Source organism: Nicotiana tomentosiformis, chromosome 8 (genome assembly GCF_000390325.3).
Source record: "Nicotiana tomentosiformis chromosome 8, ASM39032v3, whole genome shotgun sequence".
Lineage (NCBI taxonomy): Eukaryota > Viridiplantae > Streptophyta > Magnoliopsida > Solanales > Solanaceae > Nicotiana > Nicotiana tomentosiformis.
This window is the reverse complement of record NC_090819.1, coordinates 123,657,206-123,677,852: the sequence shown is the minus strand read 5'-3', so window position 1 is coordinate 123,677,852 and position 20,647 is coordinate 123,657,206. Positions and strand designations below refer to the sequence as shown.

The window sequence follows — 20,647 nt, the reverse complement described above, 5'->3', positions numbered from 1 at the left end:
GAGCCAGGAGGTGCCACCTGAGGTTGTGTCAAACGAAGGGCTTACATCCTAAGAGCCATCTGCCACTGAGGTGAGCGAAGATGAAGTGGAAGTCCTGCCCGAGGACGTCCCACTCAGTAAAGAGTGGGTGATGAAGATGAACGCAAGGATGGAAGCCGTGGAGATCTTTGGCCAATGCTTAGGGAAGGTGAAAGGCACCCTTAGCGTTCTTGAGGGGCACACTCTTGAAGAGATTTAGAGTATTTGAAATGACTTGGAGGGACGTACACAAACCGAGATGGAACTAAGGAAAACCATCACTGCCTTAGAGTGCAGGCTCATGGAGGCTTTGAGTATTATCGATGCTATGAAGGCAAATATAGAGTCACTCGAGGTGCGTGTTAGTGTTGGCGTGCCGAGGCGGCCAGCAATGTTGTGATGACGAGGGAGGCCAAGATCGAGGCTCCCAAACCCCCGGTGTTCAAAGGTGTTCGTGATGCACAAGAAGTGGAGAACTTCCTTCGACACTTGGAGAACTACTTCAGGCACGGTAGAGTGAGGGACGATGAGGATAAGATCAACACCACCGTATTGTACCTCACCGAGATTGCTGTGTTATGGTGGCATCGAAAGTGTGCTGACACAGAGAAGGGGCTATGCAAGATTGAGACGTGGGAGCAGTTCAAGAAGGAGTTCAAGAAGCAATTCTACCCGGTAAATATGATGTATGAAGCTAGGTGGAAGCTAAGGGAGCTCCGACAGATGGCCACAATTCGGGAGTATGTGCGCGAGTTCACTACCTTAATACTGCAAATCCTTTAATGTTCGAGGAAGATTCCCTATTCTACTTCATGGATGGGTTACAAAATTGGGCAAAGCAAGAGTTAAGAAGACACCAAGTAGCCAATGTGGACGAGGCCATAGCGGTACCCGAGTCGCTTGTTGACTTCAAGATGGAGCCTGCCAAGTCCAAACAAGGTAATGCCGAGAGGGGTGAGGGAGATCATGACGAGGACAATGGGAAAGGCATAGCCGAGATATACAAGGGTAATGGCAAGGGGCCATCCCATAACGGACATGGGCCCAAGAGAAACGGCAAGGGGCCGGAAAATGGTATCGAGTACGTGCCTAAGGGAGGGTGCTTCTTCTGTAAAGGATCACATCGGGCAAGTGAATTCCCAGATTTTGAGAGGCTTGCAGCATTGTTCGAGGACTTTCCTCAGGCACACAAGAGAGACACAAGCGAGACTGCCTGTATTGGGGGGATGCGCTTTGAATCCAAGCCAAAAGTAGGGGATTCCAAAAGCCTATCTTGGCACCATACAAATGGAGCAAGTTGGACGGACATAGTTGAAGATGATGGCGATTACAAAGTGATGGCAAGCTATCAGACTTGGACGATGCACCAAGAAGAGAGGTCAAGTTTTCTAGCAAGGTTGTGACCACGGAGGGCTCGCAAATAGAAAGTGGAAGCATGGACCCGATGCTTCAGAAGCTACTAGACTTGGTTGAGCCATGGGGCGATTCAAGCCAAGAGCAAGGAAAGGCATCCAATGGGCGGAGGGTCGAGGTCATCATTGCTAGCCGTCCAAAGTACAAATGAGGCAAGAAGAAAAGTGACTAGTACCTTGTGACATGGGAAGGCGAACCGCTCCATAGAGCATCATGGCTAATGGACAAAAATCTCCAGCGACCCCAAGTCGAGGTGCGCGCGTACGTGTCGATGCTTTGTGCCGATAGCGGCACAAAATTGGGTGGGGGAGAGTGTCATGACCCGCCATATCATCATGCCACGTTTGTGCCATTTGTCATATATTAATGCCATGTGGAAGCTTGCATATGAAATAGACTGGCACATGTGGGAAGGTTCTAGAGAAATATGAAGATTTCTCATGAAAGACCTTAGAACCCTATGGAATTTCTAGGAAAGTCCTTAGAAGATTCTAGCTATGTAGAATATTCTAGAGAATGGACTTACTTATAAATAATAAGGGCCTTGTTTAATAATTATTATTTACTCACTAGCCCCTATGAAACTAGTATATAAAGGGGGTTATTCATTTGTAACTCATCAAACAAACAATTCAAGTTCTCTCTAATACAAAGTTTCCTTTAACAATTCTTTTCCGTTCTTTCTATCATTCTCTTAGCGATCTTGAGTGTAGTAAGACTGACTTGGCATAACAAGAACATGAGCAAGTTATGCAAGATCGTTAGCGAGTTATCAAGTGCCACACATGTACTTAATTAACTACTAAGTACGTGACACTTAGGTTTAAATCACAAACGTTGAAATTACAGCTGGCACTAGCACATTGCCACTTTTATCCCCTTGAGCCCGTCCATTGTTTATGTGACCCCTTGCTCTCATATTCTAGTGTTTGCTACTTAATAAGACGATCAACTAGTCCTAAAAGGAATGTACATAGGAGTATTTGAATAACCATCTCTACGAAAAGTCGACGACATCTCTTATTAGACACAGTGACATTTTCATATAACAAATCTTAAAATTGTGAAATCACAAAGGGAAATTGAAGACACGGCAAAGGTACATTTGGATCAATATCCGTTATTAAAAATTCTCATAACTAGGCTACTTTCATCACTTAATCCCTGTGTTATATGTAGCTCCGCATTATTCTTAATTTTCTCTGAAAAAATATATGTATTTTTTTACATTTTTCCAATGTTTTACGTGGTATAGTGTACGTAGGCCAACTTTTTAGCTAAAATGTTCTTGGGGAATAATTTAGCCATCTACTAACAACTTGTTTGGATGGTTGTTACATATTGTATTGTATCGTATTGTTACTTTAAATATAATGTTTGTTTTGATTGTTACTAAAATTTTATTGTATTGTATCATTAAATCCGTCGTTACGTAACGATAAAAAGTGTCACTTTATATACGACCTATTTGGTGTAGTTGCATCGTTACCTTATTTTTTTCTCTCATCTCGCCCTTCATTATTAATAAATAATCTTATTTTATCCTTTTTCCTATCTTTTTATATAATAATTCTAGCTCGTATCATAATTTTTCTTTATAATATTGCAAGTTTATTTTTCATATTGCTAGTGCATGATATCATGAAACGATGAAGAACGATACAGTCTATCCAAATATTTTATTCATCAAATGATACAGTACAATATGATACAATATATTATAAAACGATATGTAATAACCATCCAAGCAAGATGTAATGGAACTCTTCATGCGCTTATTTCACTCACTCAATATACAATGCCCTTCAATAAAAGTAAAAATTTATTTTTAAAATACTGGACAAGTAAAATTAAACAGAAAGAGTACATAATTTTAAAAGGGTTTATTATAGTCCTAGCCTACTAAATACTAATCTAGAACTACATTAAGGATTGAGATTAAATGCTCAAGGGTGAAGATGAAAGTGTTTCACATGAAGGGTGGGTCGGTTTGGGGTTGTGGGGGTGGGGGTGGTGAAGATCAAGGTGAAGGTGAGTCACAATAAAGTAGTAAATTATGCTCATTTCCTAGTTAGCGAATTTAATATGAACATTGTATACGGTCAAAACCGAGTTTTGCCCCTCTGTTACTCTGCTTATATTTCCTTTGCTGTTTTATTTGGTTCGAGGGCCAAATCTACACATCTCATTTGATTTGCTTTTATTTTTCTTTACAGTCAATTTCAATATCAGTTTGCAGTTTTTCTCAGTTTGTGCCAAGTAAAATCACGTGTCCTTAAAATCTCAGTTTGTTATCCGTTTTTAGGGTAAATAGTTTGGCGCCCACCGTGGGGCTAAGGACAATAGTGATTACCTGGTGCTAATTTTCATAATACACACTGCTTTACACTTGTTCTTGTAAGAATTTTTGATTCCAGGATCAGTATGTCGAACTCTCAAGTGGTATCCACACACATCGACAACGACCTTGGTTTTCATGGCGAAAACGACAACGTAGCCGCCCTAGGAAATGAAGTGCTTCCAGTTGACCTTGAAGGAGTACCAGTTAAAGACCTCATCGATGTCAGTTCTCATGTTGCCCTGAATGCAAATCTGGGCGTCGACCCCGAAAACAGCGTCCGCAGAAGCGTTCGATCAGTCGGTCAGAACTCACAAGGCGACGAAGAAGGTGGGATTAGCCTTCAAATAATATTCGAAATGCTACAGGCTCAACAAGCTGCAATAGCACAACTTCAAAATCAGAACCACGCACCGAGTAGGGTCGAACCCGAGCCATTACAAAAAAATGTTCACATGGCCGAACCAGTGCTGGGGAGGTCAAATGTGAATGAGTCAGGAACCGACCCCACTATCTTGAAAATGTTCGAGGAGCTGACAAAATGAATTGAATCGGGGGAGAATAATATTGAAGCGAATGAAAAAAAAGTGAAAACATATAACTCCCGAGTTGATCAAATTCTGGGAACACCACCGATTTTGAAGGGTATGGATTCAAAGAAGTTCGTACAAAAGCCCTTCCCCCCGAACGCAGCTTCTAAGCCCATTCCGAAAAACTTTCGCATGCCAGAAATTCCCAAGTATAATGGAACTACCGACCCCAACGAGCATGTCACTTCTTACACATGCACAATAAAGGGGAACGATCTAGAGGACGATGAGATTGAGTCCGTACTGCTGAAGAAATTCGGAGAAACTTTATCAAAGGGGGCGATGATATGGTACCATAATTTACCATTTAACTCCATTGATTCTTTTGCCATGCTCGTAGATTCCTTCTTCAAAGCGCACGCCGGAGCGATAAAGGTCGAGACTAGAAAATCGGACCTCTTCAAAGCAAAACAGAAAGACAACAAGATGCTCAGAGAGTTCGTATATCGGTTCCAAATGGAGCGCATGGATCAGCCCCTAGTCGCCGACGATTGGGCCATTCAAGCTTTCACTCAAGGCCTAAACATACGAAGTTCGGTAGCCTCACAGTTAAAGCAGAACTTGATCGAATATCCAGCTGTAACCTGGGATGACATGCAATTGGTACCAGTTAAAGATTAGGGTCGAGGATGACCAGTTGGGGACTCTTTCCGGGTCCATTTATCCAAACAGGACCATCGACAGAGTTAAAAGGGATATTGACCGGGAACCACGGTTAATCAGAGATCGATATCAGCCATACGGTGGAGATCGGAGAAACAACGGGCCTGGACGCAATCCCGGTCGAACTGATAGAAGAAATGATCGAGGACAGAGCTCTCGAAGGCTTATGAGTAAGAGTGATTTCGACAGAAATGTCGAACCCAAAGAAGCACCACGACTATCGGAATACAACTTCAATATTGATGCATCAGCTATTGTATCGGCCATTGGGCGCATCAAAGACACCAGGTGACCCAGACCTCTACAGACTGATCCGGCCCAGATAAATCCTACTCAAATATGTAAATATCATGGCACCCATGGTCATAGAACAGAAGATTGCAAACAGCTGAGGGAGGAGGTAGCCCATTTGTTCAACTAAGGGCATCTTCGATAATTCATAAGCGATCGGGCTAAAAACCATTTCAAGAACAGAGATTCAAACAGACAGAGTGAGTAAGAAGAGCCGCAACACGTGATCCACATGATTGTTGGAGGGGTCGATATTCCTCAGGGTCCCGTATTCAAACGCACCAAGGTGTCGATCACGAGGGAAAAGCGGACTCGAGACTACGTACTGGAGGGGACCTTATCTTTCAATGACGAGGATGCATAGGGGATCTTACAACCCCACAACGACTCACTGGTAATATATATCCTTATGAATAAAATTCAAGTTAAACGTATTTTGATTGATCCAGATTGCTCAGCCAACATTATTCGATCGAGGGTCATAGAACAGCTCGGACTACAAGATCAAATTATGCCCGCAACCCGAGTACTTAACGGCTTCAACATGGCAAGAGAAACTACCAAAGGTGAAATTATTTGCCAATGAACGTGACAGGAAACTTTCAATATATTACGAAAGTACAATATGAAGCTCAACCCCGAAAAGTATGCATTCAAAGTTGGCTCTGGCAAGTTTCTTGGTTTCATGGTGTCCAACTGTTGAATCGAGATCAACCCCGATAAAATCAAAGTTATCGATGATATCACAGTAGTGGATAATGTAAAGGCCGTTAAGAGGCTGACGGGGTAGATAAATGCCCTAGGACGATTCATTTCGAGATCCTCAGATATGAGCCACCGATTTTTCTCACTGCTTAAGAAGAAGAACAATTTTGCATGGACTCCGGAATTCCAGCAGGCCTTAGAGGAACTAAAGCAGTATTTATCGAGCCCGTCGCTGCTTCACACCCCGAAAGTGGACGAACAACTTTACTTGTACTTGGCAGTCTCGGAGATATCGGTAAGTGGAGTCCTGGTCCGAGAAGAACAAGGTACGCAATTCCCTGTCTATTATGTTAGTCGAACCTTAGGTGAGGCCGAAACTAGATATCCACACTTAGAAAAATTAGCTCTTTCTTTAATAAGCGCCTCTAGGAAACTAAAATCGTATTTCCAATGTCATCCAATATGTGTTATAACAACTTATCCTCTTTGAAATATTTTGCATAAACCCGAGCTTTCGGGTTGATTGGCCAAATAGGCCGTAGAAATCAGTGGGTATGATATTAAGTATCGACCCCGAACCACCATCAAGTCTCAAATCTTGGTAGACTTCGTGGCTAACTTTACGCCGGCCCTCGTACCCGAAGTTGAAAAAGAATTTCTGATAAAATTGGGTACAACTTCAGGAGTCTGGATCCTCTTTACGGATGGTGCTTCAAACACAAAGGGGTCCGGACTAGGCATCGTACTAAAATCACCCACAGTCTATCAGAACTACAAAATTGACTAACAATGAGGCCTAGTATAAGGCCATGATTACAGTTCTAGAACTAGCTAAACTCTTGGGAACGGAGTTCATAGAGGCTAAGTGTGATTCCCTCCTCGTGGTAAACCAAGTTAATGGGACTTTTGAAGTCTGAGAAGACCGAATGTAGAGTTACTTGAATAAACTACAGGTGACTCTATATCGATTTAAGGAATGGACCTTGCAACATGTACCTCGAGAACAGAACAGCGAGGCCAACGCTCTTTCAAACTTAGGTTCGTCGGTCGAGGACGATGAAATCAACTCGGGGACTATCATACAACTCATGAGATCGGTAATCGCAGAAGGTCACGCCGAGATAAACTCCACAAGTTTAACCTGGGATTGGAAAAACAAGTACATAGAGTACTTAAAGAACGAGAAGCTTCCATCGGATCCAAAAGGGTCGAGAACTCTGTGCACAAAGGCAACATGGTTCACTTTGTCCGAAGACAGAACGCTGTTTAAAAAGACGTTCGGTGGATCGTTGGCTATATATTTGGGACAAGGAGATAAGGACTACATCCTACGAGAAGTTCACGAGGGCACTTGTGAAAATCATTCCGGTGCCGAATCGTTGATCAACAAAGTAATCAGATCAGATACTATTGGACCGATATGGGGAAGGATGCAAGGGAGTTCGTTCGAAAATGTGACAAATGCCAAAGGCATGCGCCCATGATTCATCAACCCTGGGAACTACTCCACTCGGTCCTCTCCCCATGGCCCTTCATGAAATGGGGAATGGACATCGTTGGCCCTCTCCCGTCGGCCCAAGGTAAAGTTCAGCTTATTTTGTTTATGACTGATTATTTCTCTAAATGGGTTGAAGCACAGGCTTTTGAGAAAGTCAGAGAAAAAGAAGTCATAGACTTCATTTGGGACCACAACATATCTCGATCTGGGATGCCCTCCGAGATTTTATGTGATAATGGAAAACAATTCTTCGGCTGAAAAGTAACTAAATTTCTCGAGGATCACAAGATCAAAAGGATCCTATCAACACCTTATCATCCTAGTGGGAACGTACAAACTGAATCGACCAACAAAACCATCATCCAAAATCTTAAGAAGAGATTGACCGACGCTAAAGGAAAATGAAGAGAAATACTACCCGAGGTTCTATGGGCATACCGCACAACATCGAAATCCAGTACCGGAGCAACACCGTTCTCGTTAGTTTACGGCGCCGAAGCTCTGATCCCGGTCGATCTCGGAGAACCTAGCATCAGGTTTCGATATGCAACAGATGAGTCAAATAACGAGGCCATACATATGAGCCTAGAATTGTTGGACGAAAGATGCGAAGCCGCTCTCGTCCGATTGGCCGCCCAAAAACAGCGGATTGAAAGATACTACAATCGAAGAGTCAAAATTCAATATTTTAACATCGGGGACTTGGTGCTAAGAAACATCACCCTCAATACTCGAAATCCGAATGAAGGGAAACTGAGTCCGAACTGGGAAGGACCGTACCAGGTTCTCGAAATCATCGGAAAAGGATCCTACAAGCTCGACACGATAAATGGCGAACAACTGTCGAGCAATTGGAACGTATCGCACCTAAAACGATACTACTGCTAAGGTACGGCCCTTTCTGTTTTCATTTATATTTTAAACTAACCCTTGCAGGTGTTCGACCAGAAACAGTGAGGGATTCTTCGACACGAAACCTTTAGGTCTGAAAGCACGTGTTGCACTCTTTTTTCCTTAGACCGGTTTTGTCCCAAATAGGTTTTCCGGCGAGGTTTTTAATGAGACAACTATTGATCGTGCTAACTTAGAACAATTCAACAGTATCCGAGGTTTCTTTATAATCAACCTCGAACACTGGGGGGCATTGCCCTAGAATGTCAACATTAATGCGAGGAAGTTACTTCATGGAAGAAGGGTCTCTATAGGAAAAATTTGTAAGCTCCAAACGGTAAACGAACCGTGCCCGAATAGTTTGCTCGAGCCTTGGCACAGAACATGTACGCATGTATAATTATTTATAAAGAGGAGTATTTTTCATTACAATTCCATACTCTCGACCTATTATGTAAACATGCTTAAAGGTCGATTGTAACCATAGTTCGGATAATTACCCCCACGCTCGGGGACTGCCGTCCAAAAACTAAACGAGATCGAATTATTAAAACTCTGAGATAATAAGACCTTTTAGGCAACCCTCGATATTTATAGGCCACGACCAATCCACTCGGGGACTGACTTTTCGGGCAAGCTCAAAGTAAAATGAGAAAATAAGTCCAAGAGGCAAATCTCGAACTAAAGAGGCTACAGCCGAACTAACACAGATCAGAGACGTCCGAATTTCGTGACAAAACAAGCCTTCAAATTCTTTCATAAACCGGTTAAAAAAGGCTGCCCCCGGCAAAATCATAAAAGGCTTCGATAATATCAAGCCTCGTAAACTCTAATGAGTACAAAATTGTTCGAACTCTTGAAAGATTCCATATTTCGAGCCAAGGCATTACGAGTTTTTTGCATATACAAATGATAAAAAACTTTTCCAAGCCGAAAAGGAGAGAAAGCCATAAACAACATTTCTTATAAAATCCCAAGGGCTACATTACTTCGAATTCCAGCAAGCACTCACTCGTTCGAAAAAACTAAGGGCTATACTAGTTCGATTCCAATCAAATTGTCTAAACCTCGGACACAATTTTATGCTAAGGCATTTTCGACCTTCGTAAAATACAGAAAAGCAAAGGAAAAACAAAAGAATAAAAAAAGTAAGAAAAGCCTTATATATATATATATATATTCAAAAGTTTTTAACAAAAGGCCAAATCGGCCCCAGAAAAGAGACAAAAGAAAAACAAGAAACTTAATATCCTAAGTGGCTTGGTCTTCATCGGAGGCTGCGTCCTCGGTATTTTTCCTGTCCTCAGATTTACTCGAGCTCTCGGAGTCTTCCTTAGGGAAGGCTAGCCTTCGGGCTCTGGTTTCCTCCGCCTTGGCATTTTCAATTTCGGCAGCAACATCGAAGCCCTGAGCACTGACCTCCTCGAGAGCTTCCCTCCGAGCCTTCCATTTAGTGTGTTCGACCATGCTCTTGGCCTTGGCCTGGTTGACCTCAACATCGATCCTGAACTGGGCCACATTAGCATCAGCTCTTTTATTGGCCTAGGCCACCTCAGATCTGGCCACTTCGAGTTCATCGTCCAAGCCTGTCTTATCAGAAGTGGCCAAATCCAATCGATGCTGAAGCTCCTTAATCTTCTCGATCTGCACCTAGGCATTTTCTTCTGCAACCCGAAGCTGGGTCTCAGCCAACTCCAATTGCGCTTGGACGACCTCCTTTTTCGAGGCAAGGACGTCCATATTTTCTTTGAATTTTTCCGCCTCGGCCAGTAGCTCATCTACCTACGAATTGAGCCGTCCAATCTGTTCAAGCCTCTGTCGAACCTGTAGAATTGGATCGTTAGTGGTTATCTCGAATTCATCTTCACTATCTTGAAGAATTCGGAATGCCTGCTCAGCTATTTCCTCGTGCTCATCTCGAGCCGTTGCCAAATCTGCCCGAAGCTTCTTATTAAGAAGTTTGTAGGAGTCACACTTCTCAGTGAGGTTCTGAACTTCGGCCCCATGCTCCTTCCGGATTCAGAGGAAAGCCTCGTGATGCAACACCGAAGCCTACAAATATGGAAAAAGATGTTAGAATTATCTACAAATCTAAGTGTAAAATAAACGACAGAGATACCATCAAAGTTACCCGATTCAGAGCATGATGAGCCTCGTTGAAAAGGCAAGCGGGTCCTACCGCATTCATCACAGTTTGATCCTCTTCGGTCACTAAGGACCGAAGGTAACTAGCAATCCCTATAGGGGGAGAGCAAATTCGGGCATCCTCTGGGATGGAGAGCACTATCTTTCGCTTACGATTAGGATTAACACTCGGGGCCGAGAATCGGTCCACCAATTTTGGAACCGATAAAGACCCAGTAGAGCCCGACCATGATGCTTTTTTCGGCACCGGTAATCTGCCGAACCCAATAATCTCCTCCGAGGCAGCTGACTCGAGCCCATCCAGAAAGCCGTGGATGTCAGTCGACTCCTGAATACCCTCGTAAAATCGACCTTCCAACATGTTGGCCTCACGAATCATAGCATCCGAAATCTGAGGGGATCTGCTAATGTCGATTACCCCGAGCTTGTCCCTCGAGATATCTTCTACTTCTCGAGAAGTCTTGCCCCCGGTCTCCCCTGCAACGATCTTAGCTCGAGATGAGATAATCTTGGCTTTTCCTTGTTCAGGAATTTTGGCCATAGTTCCCTTATCTACCTCCGCCGATTCAGAGGATTATTGTATCACAACATTAGCCCGTACATATGCTAATTACTCTTCTCCTTATTCGTTCTCATCCCTTAATCGGCGGATCAAATCCGGAGGCATGATACCGGAGCCCCCTTGGGGTTGCGAGATTTCTTCGCCGGTTTTATCTTTTCCGAGACCGGGAAATTCGGTGCATCTTTTCTCTTCTTCTTTTTAACCTGCTTCGGGGCAGGGACCTCTTCATCACTAGATGGGGGTATCATGGCAACATTCTTCCTTAGTTCGACAAGAAAGAAAAAGTACTCAAGAAAAAGTGGATCAAGAAAATGAAAGGCAATCACAAATTAAAGAGCTCGAAGGGAAATAAGTACTCACGGTTCATATTCCATTTCTCAGGATATGAAATGTCATCGGCAGGGATCAGGTCTAAGGTTCTGAGTCAAACAAATCGGCCCATCCAACCCCGATCACGAGTCTCGTCTATACTCGAGAATGACGCTTTGGTAGCTCGGCGAGCAAGCTTGATTAACCCTCCTCGATAGAGTCAGAGACTATAAATGCACATAAGGTGATCGAGGGTGAAAAGACACCCCTCGATTTTGCTTGAGAAGAATCGAAGAAAAATCACTATTCTCCAAAAAGAAGGGTGAATTTGGCCAAGGGTCGCATCGTATCTCTTGCAAAAGGCGACGATGACAGGGTCTAATGAACCCAACGAGAAAGGATAAGTATAAATACTTAAGAACCCTTCCACGTGGGTAGTAATTGATTCTTCAGGCGATGGGACTACCACGTGCTTGTCGCCCCAGTTGCATTCCTGTTTTACTTTATCGAGAATGTTCTCGGTGATTGAACATTGGTACCTCGAGATCGGCTCACATCGGCTAGGTATCGAAGGATGTTTTTCAACCTTAAAATCGATGACAGTTGAACACCCTACCGGAACGAATTCCTCAAGGCGAGGCTCTGCCGCATCCTCGCTGCCGGCGGGTCGTGATGAAGAATCGGCCTTTTTTTGCGGCACCGTTTTGGAGGTTTTTGCCATTAATAAACAATGGGAATGAGAATTAGGGTTGTATGCGATGTAAAATGTATGAAGCAAAGGGATTTGTTTTGAAGATGCAAGAGTAGAGAAAAATCTTTTCAGTGAAAAGTTTGGATGAGGATGAAAGTGTGAATATTTATAGCCTGGTGATGACAGTTCAGAACCGGTAGTGGTCGACCAACGACTGACGTGCATTTAATACATTGGTAACTGGACCGACGAGACGTTTGTTGCATACGTCATAATCGGGCTCAGTGCTGACATCATCATCTACCAAGTCGGAGTCCAAAAATTCATATCGTTTCTCATCATCTTCTTTCCGAGAAACAAGGGGACTATTTGTATACGGTCAAAATCGAGTTTTGCCCTTCGTATGATTAATCGATATTGGAACATGATGGTCTAAGGTTCATCATTGTAATATCGAGCCATGATGCGAAGTATATGTTGTCGAGCTCGAGACCCACAGACCGATCAAGATCGAGGTCGGCCAAGATTGAGCTCGAAGATCCAGAGACCGATCAAGATCGAGCCAAGAAACAAAAAAGTCGTTATAGCCGCAATTAGGGGGAGAATCTCGGCAGAAATCACGGCACATATTAAGAAGAGGCCGATTAATTAGCCTATCATGGGAGTCCTTACTGCATTTAGAATTATATCAAGAGTAGGACTCCCCTACTATATAAAGAGGGTCTGATCATTTGTAAAGGGAGGGAAGACAGTAAAAAAAAAAAAAGCAATATACTACTCTTTTCTCTAGGTTCTCAATATTGTGTTACTCTGCTTATATTTCTTTTGCTCAGAGGCGGAGCTAGGATTTTATGTGTGTGGGTTCTAAATTTTAAAATAAAACACTGCTTTCAGAGGAAATCGAACCCCCATCTTTCCCAGTGAACCCACAACCCTTACCATTGAACCAAGACCCCTTTTGTTACTGGGTTCGGCAGTATATATTTATATAGATTTAGTAAATATTTCAATACAAATATAGGGTTCCGGAAAAAGTTACTGGATTCGCCCGAACCCGCACCCACTATTGTAGCTCCGCCCCTGCTTTGCTGTTTCATTTGGTTCGAGACCCAAAGCTACCCATCTCATTTGGTTTGCTTTTATTTTTCTTTACAGTCAATTTCAATATCAATATGTATATTTTTTCAGTTTGTACCAAGTAAAATCACGTGTCCTTAAAACCACATATAAATTCAATTGTTATCCGTTTTTAGGATAAACAAACATATTTGTCAGTTTCAAGTATTCAATAGGTTGAAAGTCGAATTCCAAGTTAAATGAATAATTCCCAGCCGTGTATGACCATTTCATTGTTTCATATCGTTTTCGAGAGCATATAAGACTTTCTGGTTGTCCAAATTTCACATGCTGTTAACATAAAAGATTTCAACGTAAGCAAAGTGGAGTAAGAAGATACCCTCTGGAGAACGGCTCTCAAAGTGGGGGCCGGTCAATATATGAGTTTGCTTATTTTATTGGTACGAAAAGCTTCTACCAATTTATGAATGTGTATCTATAAACGGAGTAATATGCATTTGAAAATTGAGCTCGAAGGTTTACATGAATTAATACAAATAAATCCTTCACACCCGAAATATTTGACATCACTACAAACTTTTCTATAAAAAAAATCTTTTCGTTTTCCCTCAAGTTGAAGTATAGAAGTAACATAAACTAAACCTCCCCAACACATCTATCGTGCCCTTTTTTCGTCGGCGAAAAATAGTCAAAGGTAGGGGGTTGTTCCGTAGCCTAAATCAGTATGTGCAACTCCAGCTCCGCTCTACACGGCAGTTTTCACCACCGCCTGTGGCGGCGATTCTTGATTGAACGTTCTCAAATTCGGATATTGGACAAGGGATTTGGATCCCACCCGAATGATTATACCCATATATCATTTCTGCTTCCCTCAACAAATTAGCAAACAAAGGGTGATTAAAGTATATCACAGGCACTACAATTCTACAAGTATCATCTTTCTTCTCACCCACGTACACAGCTAAATGTCCCTTTGGCACGGTCACCTGCTTCGGTTCTACCGGATCATGCCCGACCCGGATATAACCCGAATTGGGTCTTGCAAAGCAGAGACCTTTTGCTCCCTGCTTCAGAATACGTCCTAATTTGCATAGCTTTGAAATGGCTCTGCTAGCACATCCCGGTGATCTCAGCCGCTTGTGTCCAACTCTTCCCTTTGTTCTGCTGTGAATAAACCAGCTGAAAACTCTCACCAGCTTCCGTCCAAGCCTGAAACCTCTCACTTTTTTCATAGCTCAAAATTTTTATCTCACAAAATATGGCTTTTAATTTTTCTTTTAAAAACTAAAATTATGGGTTAATAGAAAAGAATTTCAAGAACTAGTAAATGCCATTGTTGAAGGAGATTTTGGTTCTTGCTACGAAATTTTTTAAATGGGTCGACTTATAAAAATTGGAGGTATTATTCCGTCTATCTTCTTATAGGGAGAAGTAACGAAGAGGATTAAGGAAGCAATAAAGAGAGATTCTTGGATTGGCAAAAAGTAATGAACGAAGAATGAGGTTTCTTTGATGAATGTGGAAAGCTGCAATTTATGAGAGTTGTGGCAAGTCAAACATGTTTGAACAATACTATGGCTGTGTACATATATATATGGAAAATTATTTTGGGGGGTTGAAAGAGCGTGGGGGTGGGGGGCTAGGCGCGTGGGGTGGAGGAGAGATGGGAGAGGCCAAAGTGGAAATGGTCGGCACACACGATGAGAAGTGATCAAACTTGTTTGACTTTGAGATTTATTGAGAGATTAATTTTCAAGGAGATAAAAACCTTTTAATGCGAAAAATTTAGTAATAAGAAGAGTTTAAATTATAAACAATATCAGTGTACTTATTTTTACAATCCCAAAATAATTACTTAAAATATAAAAGAGCAAAATCATCCCTTCTCAAAATTCGAAATTCAATTGTATTTTTAAAATACCTATTTTATCCTCAATTGAGGTGGTGATTGTTGTTGCTTAATAAAAATTCCCCCCCCCCCCCCATTGAATAAAAAGCTTGTCAAGTTTTTAATTATTTTAGTTCTGTGTTTCACATTTGAGTTTTCTAATTGACAAATTCCAAAAATAACCAACACTAACTGTTATGTTCGGTAATATTAAGCTAAAACAAAATTAATCAAAATCTTCAGTTCAACATCTTGACTCATTCAATAATCCATAAAAGAGTAAGTCTTACCTTCAAACTCAAATCGGTTGATGGGAGCAAGATTTGACTTGAATTTAGTTTACCAGCATAAGAACAACCAAATTAGATTATTGCAAAAATGTATAACTAAACTTAAATTACATGAATTATCTACTTCTGGGTGCTATCAGCCTTTAATATTCAAACATTACTAAAAGAGTATCCTTCTGATTGATAATTGTTGGAAAAACAAGACATGTGGCCAATTAATCATCAACATCGCTTATTGGAAGACAATAATGTTTCTTAAGATTTTGACGACGACGATGTAATTAGAAGTTGCATTTGTGTCGTGTAATTATTCACTAATTAAGTACTAATCAGAAACCAGATTAATTAAGCTGGTCTTCCTTGTCTTCATTTACCGAAACCCAGATAGATATATTATGAATCTTAATCTTGTAAAGAAAAACTGGTTGATGGCCTACAAAGCAACTTCATATTACGACAAGTTGCCAGTGCAACACGAGCTAAAGCAGACAGTTTGGTTATTTTTGCGTAGAATCCGCCAACTTGTCTTTGCCACCTCCATGCAAAAGATCTGCAATTTTCACTGTCATTCAACACAATTTTGTCTTCGTTCCAGATTGAGGGATATTTGAGTATTTTGATATTACAACACACGAGGGATTCTTACTTATTTGATAATAAAGTATTAAAGAAAACGTTGTAACAGTCAGTCCAGATTTTGGATTCATTGTTCACTAATTCTATTTTTTAATCGTTGCCTTATTGATTATTAAATGCCCTGTACTACTAACGTTAACTTTGTGATAACTCATAATTAGGTAGATTCGTCGAAGGTAATTTGTGTATGATAATTAGGATTTAGTAAGTACTGTAGTAACGTTTAGCGACAACCATAATCCGAGCATTAAGCGACAAATAAACAACTTGTGGTATAGACAAATGTTATAGTGTACGATTTTATCGTACAATTGTGTACTTTCAACGAAATATAAGAGATTTTTTTGTTATTATGTACTATTTGAAATCTTATTACGAAAAATATTTATATTTTTTTAATTAATCCGACCTAAATACGGTTTAACTACAAAATATATATATTTGTTTAAACTAGAATCCTTTTTGCGATAGTCATCCTTATTTAGACGTTGGATTTTGGGATCGCTTAGAGATTTTACTAACGCAATCATCGCACCATAATCAAGACAACATATTTGTAGAATCATTATATTACACAGATTTTCACCGGTTATCATCGCGCCATAATCAAGGCAACATATCTGTAGTATCCTTCTATTCTCTGATTTTCTCTGGTTTCCTCTGATTTTCCATAAACAATGGTTTTGAACAAAATAATTGTTAACAATTAGCTATAATTGAATTGAATTTTGCGATATAATGTCAAAATTAGCAATTATGCTTCAGCTCAATAGTCGGTGCGATAGCGTTGGGAGATACAAAGATTTTAATGTTGACAGAATTGTAGTCAATGACCATTCAAATTATAGTCAATTGAATTCCGCAATTGCAGAGCATCTAATGATCGATACCTCCGCAAAAATCATCGAAATCAAATACATTGTCAATGAATGTTTGTCCTCCAATGGAAATTCGGAGCGATATGGGAGTTCGAGTGTATATGGAGACAAAAAAGGAAAACAAAAACTTAGGAATGTATTTGTTGTGTATAACAGTGCGTGATTTTGATTTGGAATGCAGTATGTCGAATGCGAGCACAATTGCAGGTTTGCTTTGTTTTTCCAGTGCTGATGTTTTTTCAATTTCAATTGTCTTACAATTTTACTATAAATTATCTATAATTTTACTACATAACAAATATAGTTCAACTGTTATGTCTCTACAAGCATTCTGTCAAATACTGAACACATGAATATACATAGGTCTGAATTGCTATACTTTTAATTGAGTGCAGGTTCTTCTGATTATCGCAATACTAACGTGGTACAATTGTCAAGCAATTGTAATACAATTGAAGAAGTATCAGGAACAGTGAAGTTAATTGATATGCAAATATCTCCGGCAATTGTGGAATATGAAAGTATCATCATAACATAACATACGCCAAATATAATTGAAGTAGGCTAAGTTTAGCAAGACAAAAAAATTATTGTCAGTGCAATGAAGCACTATTCTGTCATGAATAAGTTTCAATTTAGGGTGAAAAGGTCTAGTGCAAGAAAGTAGGAATATTTTATTTGTCAAATTCATATTGTGTATAAGTTGTAATTTTTTTGTATATAAATTGTATATAAATTATTTAAGATAAGTTTTTGTGCATAAACAACCTCGTATTTTATAGCTACAATTTGCATAACATTTTTTGAATTGTTTTTATTTTGTAGCTACTGCCTCGTATGTGTTGGGAACAATTGTATGTGGCACTTCAAGTCCACCAGCATAAATGAATTAACATTGTTCAAGGTTCGAAAATTCAACAGCTTGCACACATGCTCTTTGATGGACAACACATACATACAACGCAAACCTACTGCCATGGTAGTTGGCAGCATGGTGATGCCAAAATATGTGGATCCTAAGACAATATACACACCAAAAGGCATACAAACTGACATGTTGACGGATCATGGTGTGAACTTAACATACATGTAAGCTTGGAGAGCAAAGGAAAAGGCTTTGGAATTTTGGAGGGGTCATCCTGCTGATTCCTACAGTCGCTTGCCGAGTTATTTGTATATTCTGGAGAAGACTTATCCGGAGTCGGTAGTGAAATTGCAGAAGATTGAAGATGACTGTTTCTTGTATGCATTTATTGCACTTAGTACGTCCATCAAGGGTTGGGAGCATTTTAGGCCAGTTGTGGTAGTTGATGGCACCTTCTTGAAGTCGGCATATATGGGAATCATGCTAACAACTAGCGCAATGGATACAACATGTAATGTAGATTAATTTTAAAAATATTGTTATAAAGTTATTTTTGAGACTGTATTTTTTATATTCTCAAGTTTTGTTACAGAAATTGAATTTCTTTTTGCCATATGTGTGATAGGTAGCATATTACTACTAGCATACGTCGTTGTTGATTCAGAAAATGACGCATCATGGAGGTAGTTTTTTGAGCAATTCAAACATGCATATGGTGAAAAACTAAATATGTGTGTTGTTTCGGACCAGAATGAGAGTATCTTGAAGGAAACATCTACTGTTTATTCCGGCATGCCACATTATGCTTGCATGTGGCATATTTGGACAAATGTAAGGTCAAAGTTCAAGAAGGGTTATCTAAAGTTAAGCGAATTGTACTTTGCCACGACACGATCATACACGCTTGATGAATTTAATGAAAGAATGTCAAAGATTGAACAGATCGACACACGTGTTAAAGCATACCTATATGATATTGGCTATCACAGATGGTCTCAGGGTACATGCTACAGTGAACAGAACGTGGACAATGACATCAAACATTGCAGAGTCATTGAATGCGGTAACCAAAGATGCAAGAGACCTGCCCGTACTAGAACTATTAGAGTACATGAGGACTCTTCTTGAATGTTGGACTAATGAAAAGTTATTGAATGCAAAGGGTACGTTCACATACCTTGGGAAAAAATTACAACAAAGAGTTGGAGGACAACAAGACATTATTGCAGAAGACGAGAGTAAGCTATAGCCAATAACATCAGATCAGTAATTCCACCAAACTAAATATATACTGTTAATTGTAGAAATGTTGTTGTATAATTGTAGTTATTTTATTTTGTATCTGTTGCTGACAACTTGTTGTGTGTTTGTAATGAAATTATAGGTGAGGGTTTCAACAGATTACATCCATACTGTGATAGATGGTGTGAAGCGCTTCATTGTTTACCTTCAAAACAAGAGATGTAGTTGTGGCAATTCCAGTTTGATGAACTTCCTTGTGCACATACTTTGGCGGCTTTGAGGCACAGGAATGAGTCTTGTGAAAACTATTGTTCTCCTTATTATACGAGGGAGAGCCTTCTGCAGACTTATGAAATACTAGTAAACCCGTTGCCTTACGAAAGCAAATAGAATGTGCCACAACATATAGTTGAAGAATTTATAAAGCCACCCACCGGGAAAAGGCAGCCAGGGAAACCTAAAAACAAAGATACAAACCATATGATGAAGTAAATGCAAAAAAGTACAAGGTTTCATGTGGCAACTATGAACTAGAAGGGCATAACAAAGGATCTTGTAGGAATGCTCCCAAAAGAAAATAACAATTGATACAATTTAAAGTTTATTTTACCGAGTACTGTTGATTATAATATTTCCTTTAAGACATATGAAGTTGTATTTGTTATGTTATAGAGAATTATAGTTGTGGTGTAATTGTGTTACTAATTTGAATAAAGATTGTCTCATATAATGAATGTTTGCTAAACAGATTTTAACTCTTAATGCAATTGGTTTGTTGTTGTTTTGTTCAAATACTGGGTTTATTTATTACTTTCAGCCTTTCCTAACAACACTGCTAAATTGAATGGTTATGTATTTTTTTATAGTAGTTGTAGAAATAATTATAGTTATGCTATAAAGAAATTATATAGTACCAATATCGAGATCAAGTATTAACATCTTTCAACCAAAAAAAAGCCACAGATATTTTTTATTCTATGTAGTAGAATTCTGGACAAAATAACAAAATAAAAAGTAAAATAACTGTAGCACAAATCTGCTACAAATAAATTGCAGAATTTGTCTACAACTTTACTACAACTCAGCTACATCTAAACACTTTAACTACAAGTTTTCTTCTGAAAAGGGCAACTAATTCTTCTTTTTTCGGACTTGTGTTCTCTCGTTCACAGCTGGTGCACCTTTTCTTCTTGCTAATCTGCCAGTCACCTCACTTTCACTAATTGCACCAAGCTCTTGCTTTTTCTTAGCATAATCCAAAAGGAGCGCTCCATAGCGTTGACGGTGTTGATCAATATCAGAAAGGTCTTCCTTTGAAATTGATAGCTCTCCAATGTTGACATATTCTGCGAATGCCGCCACGTATACACCACAATCACTATAAAAAATAATAGGGAAAAAGTTTTAGCATTCAATATAAAATACAATTAGTTAAATAGATAGAAGGAAAGCAGCACATACATTGATCCTTCTTTTTGCTGGGGCATCTCACTGATCAACCACTGAATGTCAAGAGGGTCAGTAATACCTTTTTCAATGTATGCCTTTGTGTTCTTGTAGTTGATGTGTGGACGCTTTTCATAGAAGTTGGTGCATGACAAGTAGAGGGGGATCATAATAGCAAATTTGTCGACAACAGATTCAACAAGTTTGTGAT

General features: G+C 40.0%; 2 protein-coding genes across 2 annotated transcripts in view; one reads left to right on the top strand and one right to left on the bottom strand.

Moving 5' to 3' along the window:
- The window catches only part of LOC104089253 (uncharacterized), a 40,407-nt gene that overhangs the window by 7,896 nt on the left and 11,864 nt on the right, over positions 1 to 20,647 (top strand). The window lies entirely within an intron of this gene.
- On the bottom strand, positions 13,911 to 14,423 carry LOC104089252 (auxin-responsive protein SAUR36-like). Its single transcript, XM_009594101.4, has one exon. It carries the CDS (start codon positions 14,421 to 14,423, stop codon positions 13,911 to 13,913), a length of 513 nt encoding a protein of 170 aa, XP_009592396.1.

What these genes read in the sequence shown, in the direction of transcription:
- LOC104089252 (XM_009594101.4), bottom strand. Translation starts at nt 14,423, where the DNA reads ATGAAAAAAGTGAGAGGTTTCAGGCTTGGACGGAAGCTGGTGAGAGTT.